At 40.0% G+C, this 15,980-nt stretch overlaps 2 protein-coding genes across 3 annotated transcripts in view; one reads left to right on the top strand and one right to left on the bottom strand.

Moving 5' to 3' along the window:
• Window positions 1-8,122, bottom strand: part of ABHD12B (abhydrolase domain containing 12B) — a 58,303-nt gene extending 50,181 nt beyond the window's left edge. For both annotated transcript variants that reach the window (XR_013484824.1, XM_078150349.1), the window contains exon 1: window positions 7,819-8,122. The gene's annotated coding sequence lies outside the window, so the exon portion shown is untranslated. The remainder of the gene's footprint in view (window positions 1-7,818) is intronic.
• Window positions 8,123-8,210: 88 nt separating this feature from the next.
• The window catches only part of CGRRF1 (cell growth regulator with ring finger domain 1), a 54,331-nt gene continuing 46,561 nt past the window's right edge, over window positions 8,211-15,980 (top strand). Inside the window, exon 1 of the mRNA XM_020991278.2 lies at window positions 8,211-8,417. Coding sequence (XP_020846937.1) covers window positions 8,314-8,417 — 104 coding nt within the window. The 5' untranslated portion in view covers window positions 8,211-8,313. The remainder of the gene's footprint in view (window positions 8,418-15,980) is intronic.

Genomic DNA, 15,980 nt, shown 5'->3' with positions numbered 1-15,980 from the left:
TTTGAGCAGGAGATTGAGAGAACTGTAGCCTAGACAAATGTTACTTTCAATGCCAATGGATGCTATAGGGATGGGGGAAGGCTGGAGGCAAGTGCAATATGATATGTGAGGCACATGGTCAGATAGTCATATGACAGACTCTGTTTTACAAATCCTCATCCCTTCAAAGACTGGTGATTAAACAAGAAAAAGGCACAGTTGGAAATGGAAGTTGAACCTCTGCACCAGGATAAAGAAGTACTGTTCCCCACTAACTTAAAATTATGCAAATTTTAAAAAGTTTATCAAAAACTACTAACTGCCTCGTAATTTTCAAACTCTCAGTTCAAACACCTGGAAAAAAATAATAAAAAATTTGAAATAAACTAAGAAGTAGAAAATAGGAAAAAAATCTGAGTATGCCTTATTAGAAAGAATATCTAACCCTAAATGAGTTCCTAGAACACATGAAACCATAACAAAAGGGATGAGAGAGCACAGGAAATCTTATCCTTCTCCCTCATTTCACTTCCATGAAATAAATAACAATAAAATGATACTTCTTTTTTTTTCTTTTGGTGAGACAATCAGGGTTAAGTGACTTACCCAGGGTCACATAGCTAGTGAGTATCATGTGTCTGAGGCTGGATTTGAACGCAGGTCCTCCTGACTCCAGGGCTGGTGCTCTATCCACTGCACCACCTAGCTGCCCCTAAAGTGATACTTCTTAAAGATTTTCCAAGTTCAGCATCAGGAAAGGATGGTTATGAATGACATCTAATTTCAATAGAGAAAATAAAAACTCAAACAGGTTCCATGGATGGATAACATATGTGAATTTATATTTTATCAATACACAGGTAGCAGGGGGGCAAAATAGTCTCATTTATATGTGCAGGGATTCATATGCTCACCAAAGACCAATATGAGTTCATTGATCTTCCCTATACTCTAAACACAAGAGAATTACTTTTAGGTGTTGTTGTGGTATCCAAAAGAGAAACTCTAAGACACAGTTGATAATCAACAGATTTTCAACTTGAAAGCAAAGAAGACACACCAGATAATTATATCTGGATATGAAGAAATTATATTTGTAACTCCAGTGCCCAAGCCCATTTGTTTGGGACCCTTCTTATTCATGGAGATGAAGTCCCTCTCCTGCATAAGGGGTGGGGCTGAGTTGGTGAGAGGCAAGAGCTTCAGTTCTCAGCCAATGTTTCCTTTGGGGATTCTCCAAGAGGGTCTTTTCATGACATTGAGTCACTTCAGGCACTCCTGGCTTCCAACTTTAAAAGAGAAGATGAAAAAAGGTCAACCCAGTTCAGGTTGCTGAAGGAAAACTCTGGGAAGACATATGTCCAATGTCCTTATATCTAGCTTGCTATTCTAGAGACTTTGGGGAGGTTCCCCTTTTGTGAAATCAAAGACACTCTCTCCACCGAGCTGATTTATCTCACTCCCAAAGGGAAAGCACCTTTACTCTGTATTGTTTGGAATGTACTCCTGCTGCAGTCTGACAGGTTGAGACCCCTCAAAGACTGGAGTACAGGACGGGGTCTTCTGGAATGAATTCACAGACACAAGCATTCTTTAAGTCAAGTTGGCAAAAAGTTTATTGTTACGCTTTTCAGTGAGCAAGGATTCTTAAGGAACCTGCGACCTTAGAGGGTTACAGTTAAAGTTCATATAGGATAAAATATAATAAAACATGTGTCAAATACGCTAACTAGGTGATTCAGGGTGGGATTAGGGAGTGGTTAAGGAGTGGTCAGTTCTTAAAAGAACATGCACTTCTTGTACCTACTATACAGGTGTTTTACCCAGAGTTCACTGGGAAAAACCCACAAGGGGGACCACATGGAGGTGTGGTTTTAGGCCTGCTACTTCACTAAGTTAACTAGAGTTCAAGGGTAACTGAGAGTTGTCCAATCTGCCACCAGTCATTGTCTCATTTGACAAGATAGATGTCTTAGGTCTAGAATACAGATAATGAGGAGTCCAGGATGTAGATAATGAGGTAGGGCGGTGGTATAGATAGTCCAGTGGGCAAGAATATCTTTATGACTCAGTGCAAAGCCAGTTCAAACTAATAATTCCTTCAGGTGCTATTTGTAACTGCACCAGGGAAAGAGATAAGGGTCTTGCTGGGGCACACTCATGAGTAATTGCTAGGCAGTGTCCTTGGGCTGAGGAGAAAGTGCCAGGGATAGTGTTTCTGAGGCTAGGGAGAATTTATCGTCCCAGCACAACCACCCAAATACCCCATCACTCCTATGTATACCATCTTTGATTAATGTTTTGCTATGAGTTAGATAAATGGGTTTCTTTGCTGTTCATTTTTGTGTTCATTGTGGAGCTGGTATTAGGTAGAGAATGGAGTTAAACTTTTGATATAGAGCTTAGGGTCACCTTCCCCCCAAAATGAAAGCAATCAAAAGTTAAATGGAACTCAGTCATGGGTTCCTAGATAAGCAATATTTAAGGGTGTAGATAGATAACTTCTAGCCCAGTATCCCCTCTTCCTGAGGAGAGAAAAGTGCTGGTCTTTAGCCTGAACCTTTTGCTTCCTGTCATGAGAGGAATGAAAGTCTCCCTTGGAAAAGGGTGAAAGGAAAAGAGGCTAGAGATGTATATCCTACTTTCCATTAAATCACTCAAGTAAAGCTATTCTTGCCACATGTGGGCCTCTCTATACATTTGTGGCCAACTTTTACCACTGCATGTTTTATATCATATTCTATATAGAGAAGCATTAAGGCCTAAGCTTCTTCTTTGCTGACTCTCTATACTAACAAGGTACAATAATACATAATACAGAAAAATAAATACAGTGTAGAAACACCTACTTTGAAATGATGTAAATGATATGGGGTTGAGGCAATTAACTATAGCTGAGACCTCTATAAAAACAGTATATAATTAACTGGATCAAAGCAATATCTATTGCAAAAGGATAAAAGGTACAGGCTATTTCTTCAAGCACGTATTGTTATACATTGAACTTAGCAAATTACAAAAGTCCTGTTAAAGGCCAATAAGGAAATACTTAGGGTCAAAGTTAGGTAAACACTATTTCAAAGTTTATGCGTTTGTGGTGTATAAAAAAAGTAATATTTAGGTGTTATCTTCACATGAGATTCTTGTTGGAAATTATTTTCATCTGACTTCAGAATTTTAATTGAATACTAAAATGATATTTAAATGAAATATGTCATAATCATCAGTGAAAAGCCATATTGTTTCCCAAAAACAAGACATTATTAGCAGATCTACACTGACTCACATCTTTAATATAAACATAGTCAGTGTTTCTCAAGATTAAATTTATCTCTACAGCAATGGTATTATGAATAAAAATGAAATGATTTCTTGCTGGAATGAAAGGCTTACCTAGATCACTCTAACAGAGAACAAGCAGAAAACTCCATTTTAATTTTATAACCTTTTTTATTTTGCAAAGACATTTTCACAGGTTCTTTTTTATCCTCTGCATAGTTACATGCATAAAACAGAAAAGTATCAGGATATACTGTTTAGATCAGACACATGGTGGTAGCAGTGTACCAAAGAGCCAAACAAAATTTCAGCATTTTTATTTAGATATATCTCTACAAATATTCTAAGCCAAGTCTCTAAAGTAAAAATAAAGTTTTTTTTTCTTTCAAATTCAACTACTATTGGTTTACTCATTGCTGTATATTTTCTCTCCCCATTGATAGTTTATTTTGTTGGTTCCTCAATAACTTTTGATTTCATTATAATTCTTACTTTTAATTCACTTGAGAACAATTTGTAACTTTAAAGCTTAGAAATGTCTTCCTTGGTGGTCAAAGTTAAAATCCAAGGGAAGAAGCTGAAATTTTCTAGTCACATAAAACAGTAAGATGTGGAGTGTAATATAACAAGGAGCTCTATTGTGAAGATGCTATGGAATGGAGAATGGAATATTATTAAAGCAAACATGTTTCTGAGAATGTATTTTTAATGGAAGAAACACAGTGACACTTCCTTTCTCTCTCCCAAAGAGATTTATATTTCATTCCTGCCTCTCTCAAAGACATCGTTCTAGTATGTCAGAGAAAAACAGACCATCTCTGAAGGAAAACCTTTGGCACATAGCTGGTTTCTACTTTCACTACAGCTAGGAGGAAATTCTCCAAACAAAGATAACCACTCATATAAATCCTCAACCCATACTTAAGGCAGGGAAATGTTAAGGCAGGAAAGGTTAAGCAACAAAAGATTAGGTCTCTGCTCTTTGAATAGTCTGTTCATCATGGGCAATTCATCAACCAGAAGAGGGTATTAAACAAAGGAACAAAGACTTTATCATCCCGCAGCCTTAAAATGAGAGAGCTCACTCCACTTATGGCACAGAAACATACTACCAGCAGACAGTCAGGATAGCCCTGCACCCTGAGATTAACAAGAGGCTCATTGTTTAATAATGACAATCCTTGTTTTATCTGTAGATCAAACTGGGGCTGCACTCCCATTTTGAACTTACTCCACCACAGCTATTTTCTCTACTAAAAGAATTCTAAAAGAATGAGGATACAGGTGCTTCTCTTTCCTTTTTAAAAAACCATAATAAGAGAAAGATTGAATCAAGGAAATGGAATAACTGAACACTGGGAATTAAACATTCGTTCATATTGAGCCAGAACCTTCCTATATATTATTATGCCTTGCCTTCTCTTCCATCTAATCATTTTCTCAATATTTAGCTTCTATACCTTGAAAATATTTTTTGAATGAACAATTAATCCTTTTCTATATAACCACCAGGTGTCACTGCTGAGAAAGGCAAATCATGCTATTAATCATACTCATCCAGGAAAACATGTTAAGGGCACTCACTTTCCTGCCCCTCTTCCTGTGGATAAAAATCAAAGAATAAATGAACTATTGTTCAATGTCAACATGGCAAGGGGTTTTCAGTAGACTACCCCAGGGATCTGTAGTGCTGTGGTATTTAATATTTTTTATCAATGACTTGGATAAAGACAAAGATAATATCAAATTTGCAAACAGAAAGCTAAGGAGGGCAGCTAACACCATAGAAAACTGAATCAGCATCCAAAAGGTTTTGATAGGTTAGAGCATTGGGCTGAATCCAATAAGATTAAATTCAATAGAGGTCAAAGTAAAGTCTTACATTTGGATACAAAAAAAATCACAAGTCTAAGATAAGGAAATTATTATAGACAGAAGTTGTTCTGGAAAAGATGGAGGGGGGTAGTTAAGTTGAATTTAAAGTTCAAAATGTGTCAGCAGTGTAATGTGACAACCAAAACAACAACAACAAAAAAAGATCCAGTGTGACATTTGGCTACATTAAGAAAGGCAAGCTTACAGGAGTAGGGAGGCAATAGTCTCACTGAACTCTGTTTTCACGAGATCTCATCCAGAGACATGCTCAATTCTGAGCACCATGGGAAAGATATTGATTAGCTGAAGGCTGTCTGGAGTAAAGCAAACAGAACGATAAAGGGCTTTGATTACATGTCATATGAGGATCAATTGAAGAAACGGCATGAAAAAGAGAAAATTCGGGGAGCAGCTAGGTGGCACAGTGGATAGAGCTGGAGCCCTGGAATCAGGAGGACTGGAGGTCAAATATCCTTGTAGTCCATACACAGAAATACTTCTCCCACAATAAGTTCACAGCTATGGAGGCCTTATGGTTTCTTATTGGAGTTGCCTGAGTATGCCTACTAAAGCCATCTATCACAACCAATATATGGCTCATATTCGTTATCTCCTTCCAGAGGCAGAAGTCAATGCAAAATGAATTCCAAAGGCTTTCTAGTACTTATATTATCCAAGTAAGCCATATGTGTTGATAGTGCTTTGCAAACAGTGAGCAAAAGTCTCACATCTCTCAGTGATATCTGTCTTGAATCAGTAAAATATTTTTCTTTCAACCTCTAGAATCCTTTCTTAACTCATATGTATAAAACCATGACATAAAGCTTTCATGGCCATTGAGTGATATGAGTTGGGCATCCAACTGCTTCTTGATACTATGAGTGAGATTAACAACAGTCTATTACAGTACTCTATTGCACAGCTCCACCTTCTGCCATTGTCTCAACAATACAGTGCCATTAGAAGCTGGCACTTGAATTATTTGACAATGCCACCTTACTTAGTCTTGGCTTGTGTTACTTCACACAGCCCTTTGTCAGTTTTCTGTTTCCTTTAGATGATACACAGGCAACTGAGTCAATGGAAGTTGGTTCAATGAAATGAGATTCATGTATGCTGCTGATATGCAGTCTGGATCTGGTGGGTTATCCATACATATCCCACATCCCATTCATCCAGTGGAAACATGTGTTTCCAATGCCACTTCCAGGTTCTTGATCTACTACCATCACTCTGAAACTTCTCTTTTGAGGTTTACTCATTCCATACGTACCACTCAATTAAAATTCTGGTAGTTGTTTCCCAACCTCCAGGACACACCCCTTCTTTCCTCAATGAATTCAGTGCCTAGCTTACAGTCTTCCCTCCTCATTCTAGTGGACTTTAATATGTATATTGATACTCTCTCAAACACCCTAATTTCGCAGTTCTTCAACTTATTCATTCCTCCACAATCTACTCCTTCACCCTCCCTCAGCCCACACAAATATGGGCATATCCTTGATCTTACCATCACCTACAAATGCAGCACTTCCATATTCGTGAACTCTGAAGTTCCTTTGTCTGATCACAATCTGTTGTCATACAGTCTTTCTGTCTTGCAACTCCAAACCTTGTTTCTCAGACACACTGACTTCTAAGCCCTAACCCCGAAGTTCTTTCCCAGATCATTCCTGCACTAGTTACACCATCTTCTCTTCTTAATCTTGTCCATTGATGAAGCGGTTCAACTCTATACTTCCCTCTTCTTTTGAATCTGTTGCTCCATTATCCTATCACTGATCTTGCCCTGCCAAACCTCAGTTTTCATGCTACCAAATGAAACTGGAGAAAAACACAAAACTGTGCTGACTGGATCTACAGAAATTTATGTTACGTAACTTCAACTGAGTCATTATTACTGCAAGGCAATCTTTTAACACCACCCAATTAACACTCACCACAGCAGCTCTTTCAAAATTTTCCATCCCTCAAAACTCCCATGACTAGCCTTGCCCCTAGCCTCCTGAGAACTTTGCCTCATATTTTACTGAAAAAATGAGGGCCATTTGCAAAAACAAACAAAAAAAAACATTCCCTCTTCTCTCCTCTTCCTCATATCACATCACTCAGATGCCTTCTGCCACTACTTCTTCCTTCATCCCATTCTCATATAATGAAGTGGCCCTTCTCCTTGCCAATGCAAAACTCTCATTTTATTCCAGCAGACTTCCTCCTTTTTATTCTCATTCTCACCCGTCTTCAATCTTTCCTTGTCTGCTGGATGCTTTCCTACTGTCTATAAGCATTCCCTCATCTCTTATATCTTCAAAAAACCCTCATTTGATCCCTTTCTGCTAGTTTTTGTCCCATTTGTCTCCCTTTTGTGGCTAAATTCCTTGAGAAGGCCATTTACAATAATAGGTTCCACTATTTCCTTTTCTTTCACTCTCTTCTTAACTCACTACAGTCTGGCTTCTAACCTCATCATTCCACCAAAACTGCTGTCTCCAAAGTTATTAACGGTCTCTTAATTGCCAGATCCAATTGCCCTTTTCTCAATTATCATTCTTCTCAACCTCTCTGTAGCCTTTGACAATGTCCATCATCTGCTACTCTTTGGTTTTTTGGTGACACTACTTTCTCCTACTTCTCCCACCTAGCTAACTACTTTTAGTCTCCCTTGTATTTTCATCAAGGTTTTACCCGCTGTGTGTCCCTCGGGGCTCTGTCCTGGGTCCTCTTCTCTTTTCCCATTATACTATTTCACCTGGTGATCTCATCAGCTTCCATAAATTCAATGATCATCTCTATGCTGATAATTCTCACATCTATTTATCCATCCTTAATCTCTCTGCAGACTTCCATTCTCCCATCTGAAACTGGATGTCCTGTAATTCAATATATCCAAAACGGAACTCGAAGTCTCTCCTTTTCTTAACTCCTTTAGTACTGTTGCGGCTACCTCCATCCTACCACTCGCCAAGGCAAAAGGGGCGGGCCTCTCCATCCCATCAATGTTCTGATTGGTTCCCAGCCTTGAGGTTTTCAGATTCCGGGGTTTCACTTTCGTCAACAACACCGGGAGAGCGCGAAGCCAGCAGGTTTGTCCACGCTGGCTTCCCATAGTCCACAGGATTTCCGGGATACTTCAGTCGGGTCAGGGCTGGACAGGGCTGGGATCCTGGCCGAGTGTACCCGATGGCTGCTGTGTTTCTGGTGATGCTCTACGAGTATTCACCACTCTTTTACATCGCCGTGGTCTTCACCTGCTTTATTGTGACCACCGGCCTGGTGCTGGGATGGTAAGGGGCCTGGGGTGAGGGGGGAGCCGGCTTCTAGGCCGGGCGCGGTGGGAAGTCGTGGTCACCGGGGAGGGGATGACAGCGGGAGGAGACGAGGGCCGCGGCCCCGAGGCCCGTGGGGAGTCCACTCTGACCTGCCCCTGGCCCGACAGGCAAACACCCCAGAGGCGTCATGGGCCGTAGGATCCTACGTCCCTCCCCAGGAGTGTGAAGCAATAATTAGTATTTCTACGTGCTTCATCAACTTACTTTCTAGGCTGAATATTGAATTTTTCTTTTTGTCCCTTATTTAAATCTGGAAGGTTCATTTTTTTTTCCTAAGTAAGGTTTGCTGAAATTCATTGGACAGATAATGGTTATGTTCTTAACAGTGCACATAAGAAAGAAATTAAAAAAAATTGGGCCTCTCAAATATCAGTGCAGTCTAGTTTGAGAGAGAATGTAGATGAAAAAAGTGCTGAAAGTAGAAAAGAGCTTGCAGTGATTTCTAGGAAAGTCAGGTCATGTGAAGAACATTTTTATGTTGAAACTGGAAGGACAACAGAGATGTCAAATGGAATAGGGCCTGACTGGCGTTTCTTTAACAATGTATTCTAATTGGTTACATAAAAGAACGATCACGTTTGGACTGTACTACTTGGAGTACAATGAGAGGGAGTTACAGTGACACTTGAGATGAAGTTGGAAAGGGTGACTGAACCTGACTGCCTTACAGAGAGAAGAAATCCAAGTTGGAAGGGGCACAATTTTAAAAGCATTTAAGGGCAGATTTTTCAAGATCTTAAAAAGGAGAGGAAGCTTCTAAAGTATGGAAAAGATCAGACATGATAAAGCAACAGAGAAGGCATCAGATACTACTTACTTATATGCCTACTTTTCTCATTCTTAAAAAAAAAATCTTTGAGAGTATCGTATGCTTATATTGAGGGTATCCTTGATAATTAGAAGAAAAAAGTCAGCTTTCATAGCTGACCACATCTTTATAGACTCACAATTGACCTGAAAGGCATATGGAATATAAGATATCACTTTAACTTATTTATTGATGTTTAAAAAGCATTAGCTCTGACTAAGGACTGACCTTTAATGAGGTGTCTCCAAAGCACACATTAAAATTATATAATTCTAAGGGGGGTGTGAATACCAAGATAATTTTGTTCTGTGATAGGATTTTGACATCAAGAGAGACTAAACTGGAAAACATATGTTTACCTAAGAGGTTTTCCACTATTGAAGAAAATGGAGTCCAAACAAAAGACTTTTTATTGTTGATCTTGTCCATCAAATTATTTTAAAGACTCAAAAGGGACCTCAAAGATCAGGTAGTCCAGCCTGTACCATTCACATTTTGCTAAAGATTATATTAGAATGACCTCTTAAGAGCCTTTCCAATTCTGAGGTTTTGTGAATACAATATCATACAATATCCTTTATAGGTATCATCTAGTTATGTTACCAGCAAAATGTATGAAAGCTGGGGGTAGAGGGTGGGGTTGTATTACTTTTCTTTGCCAACCCCAGAACATAAGAATTATTTCACAGAAGTAAACTCATTACAGCTAATTTCACATGATGACAACTCCCTACTCCCCATCCTGAACAATGTAAAGAACTCATGAATTAACAATAGAGAATTCTAATACCTAGAGTTCTAATGGCACCATGACCCTGCCTGCCATTCTGAGCACAAGTCTGTGACTCAGTCTGGTCTTAGGATGCTTTGTAGCTGTAATGATCCTGACTGAATGCTTGTAGTACCCTCCCACCACTACACAGAAAGCAAAGACACTGATTCTGCCCAGTCAAGTGAAGGAAAGGAGGAGGAGGAAGTGGTCTAAAAATGTACTGTCTTGTTACTGGGGCCTTGATTTAGAATCGAGATTCCCCAGCCCCCTCATCCCACAATAAGTGGCAGCTGCTGATTCTGTCCAGTCATAGGAAGGAAAGAAGGAGAGCATAAGAAGGAATTGGGCAGATTCAAAAACATGCTAGGTACCCTACACTATCATCCTCAGGCTGAAGATGAATAGCCCCTTAGGCCTGACATAAATGGGACCAGAAACCACCTGGGACCAGTTGTGTCCACACACACACACACACACACACGTACGTGTGCTCCTTACTCCAGATCTAGCCTGGAACCTGTCCTCTAACCCCTTTGCAAGGAACACAGAATCTGTGCCTACCCTATAAGCTAACTCACCATTCACCCTAGGATCCTTACCATCCCAGCACTGGAGCTGGAAGTGTCCAACCCTCTCATTTTACAGATGAGGAAACAATCCCAGAAAAGTAGGTGATTTGCTTAAGGTCACTCTAGTAATTGTGAAAGGTAGGATTTGAACTAGAGCCTTTGACTTCATAGTCCGTGCCCTTTGTGTGCCATGTTGCTGGAGAAGTGGGGAGAGGAAGAAAACCAAAAAATAAATGAAGGGGAAAACAATGAAAAGACTAAAATGCCTAAAAAGTGAAAAGAAAAAAGCTTCAATAAAAGCCCAGTACACATGCAAATGTTCCATTAGAAAAGATTCTAAAAAGAGAAGAAAAAATGAGCAAAAACCTCCAAAAAAAACCCCAAAGTACACTTAAATATTATAATATCAAGGTAAATGAACCAGTAGTGCCTAATGAATGAATCCTGTGGACTCCCCAGAGATAACGGGATAACAGCAAGAAATTCAAGAATGGTTTCAAATACAAATAAAATTACTTTAAAAAAACAACAACAACCAAGTAATCATTTATCCTTCATTTGAAGACCTTCCCCACCCCTCACCTCCTTTGGCAGGAAACCAACTATCCTGTGAAGTAACCCCTCCTACTTTTAGTTTGTTCTCATTTTTAGGAAGTTTATTCTTCTAATGAAATCTGGCTTTCTGCAACTTTTCCCTTTTCTTCCACCTTCTCCTCTCTGAGATCAAGTAAAATAAATCTGATCTTTCCTTTCCATTGCAGCCTTTTATATATTTGAATTTGATTATCTTTGTTTCTCTAGGCTAAAGTTCTTAGTTCCTTTGATTCTTATATCATGGCCTCCAGTATTATTTTCTGGTCAACCTTCTGCAGATAATCTACAGTCTATTGATGTTCTTCATAAAATGTGGCACCCAGAATTGGGCACATTATTCTGGATATGATCTGACCAGAATAGAGTACTTCAGGCTTTTTATCACCATCATCCTGGACAACAGAATTATGCTTAGCTTTTTTTGACTGGCATGTCACACACATACCATTGTCTCATCCTGAGCTATATTACAGTCCATCAAAAATGCTTTTTTTGACTGTCATGTCACACATATACCATTGACTCATCTTGAGCTACATTACAGTCCATCAAAAACGTTTTTTGTCCAGTCAGTCACACATCGCCCATACTTTACTGGTGCAGTTGAGTTTTTGAGTTGTTGACTTGTACCATGCTGTGGAGATAGCAGGATATATTGTATAGATTGCTGGACTTTAAAGTTAGAAAACCTGGTAGTATAACTCTGAAACATAATAACTGTGTGACCACGGACAGATCATTTAACTTCTCTAAGCCTCAATTTCCTCATCTGTAAAATAGGAAACTATAGTATTTAGCTTAGGGTTGTTTGGGGGATCAAACAAGATAACATATGTAAAGTGCTTTATGAATAAAGTGCTATGTGAATGTCAGTTATTATTGTTATCAGATTTAGTCCATCTTTCTGGCCTGCTTTGATCTTTTTGAGTCCTGAGTTTGTTGCCTAACATGTTAGTTATCCCTCCTAGTTTTCTGTGATCTATAAGGTTGGCAAGCATGCCATTTTTGCCTTTATTGTATATCAGACCTGTCTGGTAGTTTAGGTTTGAGATTGGAGTGAAATAGGACACTTGGTCATTTGATAGTTAATAAATGAAAGTAAACTCACTTTTACTTAGCAGTAGTTTAAAAAAGGATGTTCATTAGGGACAAGGTAGTAGTTCAATAGATATTGCCTTTGTACAGAAATGTATATGGGCAGATGTCGTGACTCACATGGCTATGGGATATCTGTTAAGTCTAAGAGGCATTGACTTCTTGTGGGCTGTCCTTTTAGGTGACCAGGAAGCTAAGTTAGAAAGCAAGGCAGCTTGCAACAATACCACCTCTTGATCCCCCAAACCTGTTTTGGGAAGGATTTGTTTGAACCATTCCTGGTGAAAGGAGACCTGTATTCACAGAGTGAGCTATTTCCCCAGGGTGTATTCTGTCCCCTGGGGACAGAATAAAGGAATATCAGAGAGGATCAAGTAGAATTCTGTCCAAAAACAGTCAATCCTAGTTAGCTAAGTCTTCTTGAAGGCTGGATCTGAGAAACAATTGGACCAGAGAGCCCTCCCTTGCCTAGAGTTGCTTTGATTTGATATGAGCATGGTTTCTGAGAGGTGGAGTATCCACTCCTGATACTCAGAGGCATGTTGACAAAGCTGCTTAGCAGGGACAAATCTCTTGCTCTGAGGTGGGAAAGAGGGCCAGTTTGCCACTTGGGGACAGGTGGAGGACTATTTGGGATAAGTGGGTACTCTGGCATGAGGTACCCCATTGGGAAAATGAAGTATCTCACCCTTGGGATCATATTATCCCTGCCTAACACAACAGGGCACCATGTCGCCTATATTCAGGTAGGCAATGGGTCCACTCCCCCAACTTCTGACAGTCTCATAAGGACATCATCCTATTTCATTTCAAAATGGGGCATAATATATTTCAGGTGCTGATACACCCCACAGACAGCTAAAGGGGGAAGACATTGGCAACCTTTATTGGTCTTGACTGGAAAAGGATTATCCATTCCAGTCTTTTCTAAACCACAGACCACTTGGCAAGATTCTGACTACCACCCAGGAATCAATGTAAATGAAGATCTTATCTGACCTGCCCCTCAAGGCTTTCTTACACACCTGTCATGCAACTTTAAGTTCCTCTGCCACCATGGGCTCATCCAGCTTGATCAACATTATTTCAACCACATAGTGATGAATGCCAGTGCTTTCCAAAAGTGGAGTCTTTTTTTAGGTCTCTGCTCACCAGAATATGGCATTATGAGGGAAAGTTTTTTAGGTCAGCAAAGGAAGGGTAGTAAAGGCATATTGGACTCCTTTCTAGGTGAAAATGATCTTTCCTGACTAGTCTTAGACACATAATTAGAGGTGGAGGAAAGCATTGGTGAGATTAAAAACTCTCAACCACTTTCCTGCAGCTTGAGCTACATAATCTATCACCACTGACCAGGTCAGAAACAGCTTCTGCAGTTAACATGCCACCTTTATTCACCTCCCTGTAATCCACTCTGTGTTGTCATGCTATCTGTGTGTCTCAGCAGGACACACAGAGACTTCGTAAGAGGAATTTGTATAGTGAAGTGCTCCAGCCTTCTTCATCTTCATCACTAGTGAGGAAATATCTTTCACACACACACACACACACACACACACACACCCCTAGGGACCTGTTATTATTAACTCCTGGAATGGCTCAGACAACTCTAAGGGACTTCAGTTTTGGTCTACTCACCGTAATTGCTATAGAGGTTACCAAAAGGACCTATACAAGTATCAAGTCCCAAGAGCTCATGATGCTTCTTCCCTTAGATGTGTAAGGCTTGGGTGGGGACAAAGGATATTTGTGGGCTCCATTATCAAATATCACAGTACAGTTTCACCAGTATCACCATAGTCTGATCCTCAGTTGCCTCTTAACCCCTTGTTTCAGCAACCACAATCAAAGCACCCTCTGTACACCTAGCATTTCTTCTTCTACCTGTAGAGTGCCATTTATACCAGCAGCTGTAGTTGTCCACAAGGCCACTGTGATTATTTTGATTTTCTGCTTACATATCACCAGATTGGGGTAGCAAGGTGGCACAGTGGATAGAGCAAATCCAGCCTCAGACCAGACACTTCACACTAGCTGTGTGACCCCAGGCAAGTCATTTAACCCCAATTGCCTAAAAAAATCACCAGATATTTGTCCACTCCTATACAATGGTGGGCAGAGGAGACCCACAGCTAAAGCCTCCTGCCGTATAAGTGAAGATGGCTCTGCCCAAAAAGTGGAATCTAATTGCCCGTGAGAGCCTGGTAAGCCTATGTTGGAGTGATATAGATCCAGTCCACCGAACTGATCTCTTAAAAAATTTCACACCTTCTCTTGCAGACCCCTAATGAAGAACAAGCAACATAAGGAATTCATCTTTATGAGCAACTATCCATCTTAGTCACTTAAAAAGGGACATAAGTAGGCCTTTGCAAAAGTAAGTCCTCTGCAGTCTCCTTAAGCCATGGAACTTTGGGGTGGAAAAGGATTCTGCATTGGCTGTATTAGAACAGGTTCTCATCAGCCACTGTTCCAATGACTCATTAAGTTGCTGTTTAAACTTTTCCTGCAATTTCCTCAGGTCCTTGGTGAAGGAGACTGAGAGGTGGGAGGAAAGTTATAGGATAAGTAAGAAGCTTTCTTACCATTGATGAAGTTTCCAGTTCTCATACTAATTCCAACTTCATCCAACTATTATTCCCTTGCTTCCTCTTTGTTCTCAGAAGGATTAAATTCTTTCCAGCAAAACCTGTGGGCAGCTGGGTGGCACAGTGAGTAGAGTACCAGGACAATTCGTCTTCCTGAGTTCAAATCTGGCCTCACACATTTAGTCACTGTGTGACCCCAGGTCAAGTCACTTAACCCTATTTGCCTCATTTGTAAAATGAGCTGAGAAGGAAATGGCAAACCACTCTATTATCTTTGCCAAGAAAACCTCAAAATAGGGTCATGAAGAGTTGAACACAGCTGAAATGACTGAACAACAACAAAGCAAGATCTTTGGGTCAGAGACTATATTTTTTGCCCTTGGTCTGTGGGTTCCTGCCTGAAGCCTGTAGGCCTCTGCCCCCATTAGCATCACTACTTTTAATTGTGCTGTCACTAATTCTAGCAGCTGCTCTGCCTTCATGGCACTGTGTTTAAAAACCAAGAACTTTGTCTCTAGTTGCCCAATATGCCAGGTCAGTTCACCTTCATTTTCCTTATGCTGGAAAATTTCTCTAGGATCATTAACAATAATAAAGGAATTCTGGACCTGGTGCTTTCTTTAGCCTTTCTATTAGCCAACTTTAGCATCCCTCCACTGAGCTAATTACTTTCAATCATGGAGGGAAGGGGGGAAGTTGGTTCTTCCTGTTCCGTTGAGAGGATATGCCAGCAGAAGAGCCCTTTCCACAGGGTGCCACACTGCTCTCTGACCATCTTGTTACCCCATTCTTTGCATTTACATTGCCTTTCTCTCATTTAAACCCAGTATGAGTCATGATACTATTTTAACCCTGTCCCACCTTTGACTGTCAAAATATTGTAGGCCAACTTTTACTCAGCCTGGTCAGGTAGTTTGGGTTTAAGACTGGAATGAAATGAAGTACTTGCAGCACATTTAATAGTTAATAAAAAGGATGGAATGGAAAGGATATTTAGCAAAGATATAGCATTAACTCAGGTAGACATGGCCCTCATCTCTAGACAGGCCCCCCAGGTAGAACCTCCCTATCTCTATACAGAAATGCATCTAC

The sequence above is a fragment of the Phascolarctos cinereus genome, unplaced genomic scaffold (assembly GCF_003287225.1).
Source record: "Phascolarctos cinereus isolate Bilbo 61053 unplaced genomic scaffold, phaCin_HiC Scaffold_2;HRSCAF=192, whole genome shotgun sequence".
Taxonomy (NCBI): domain Eukaryota; kingdom Metazoa; phylum Chordata; class Mammalia; order Diprotodontia; family Phascolarctidae; genus Phascolarctos; species Phascolarctos cinereus.
This window is presented reverse-complemented; position numbering and strand designations above follow the sequence as displayed.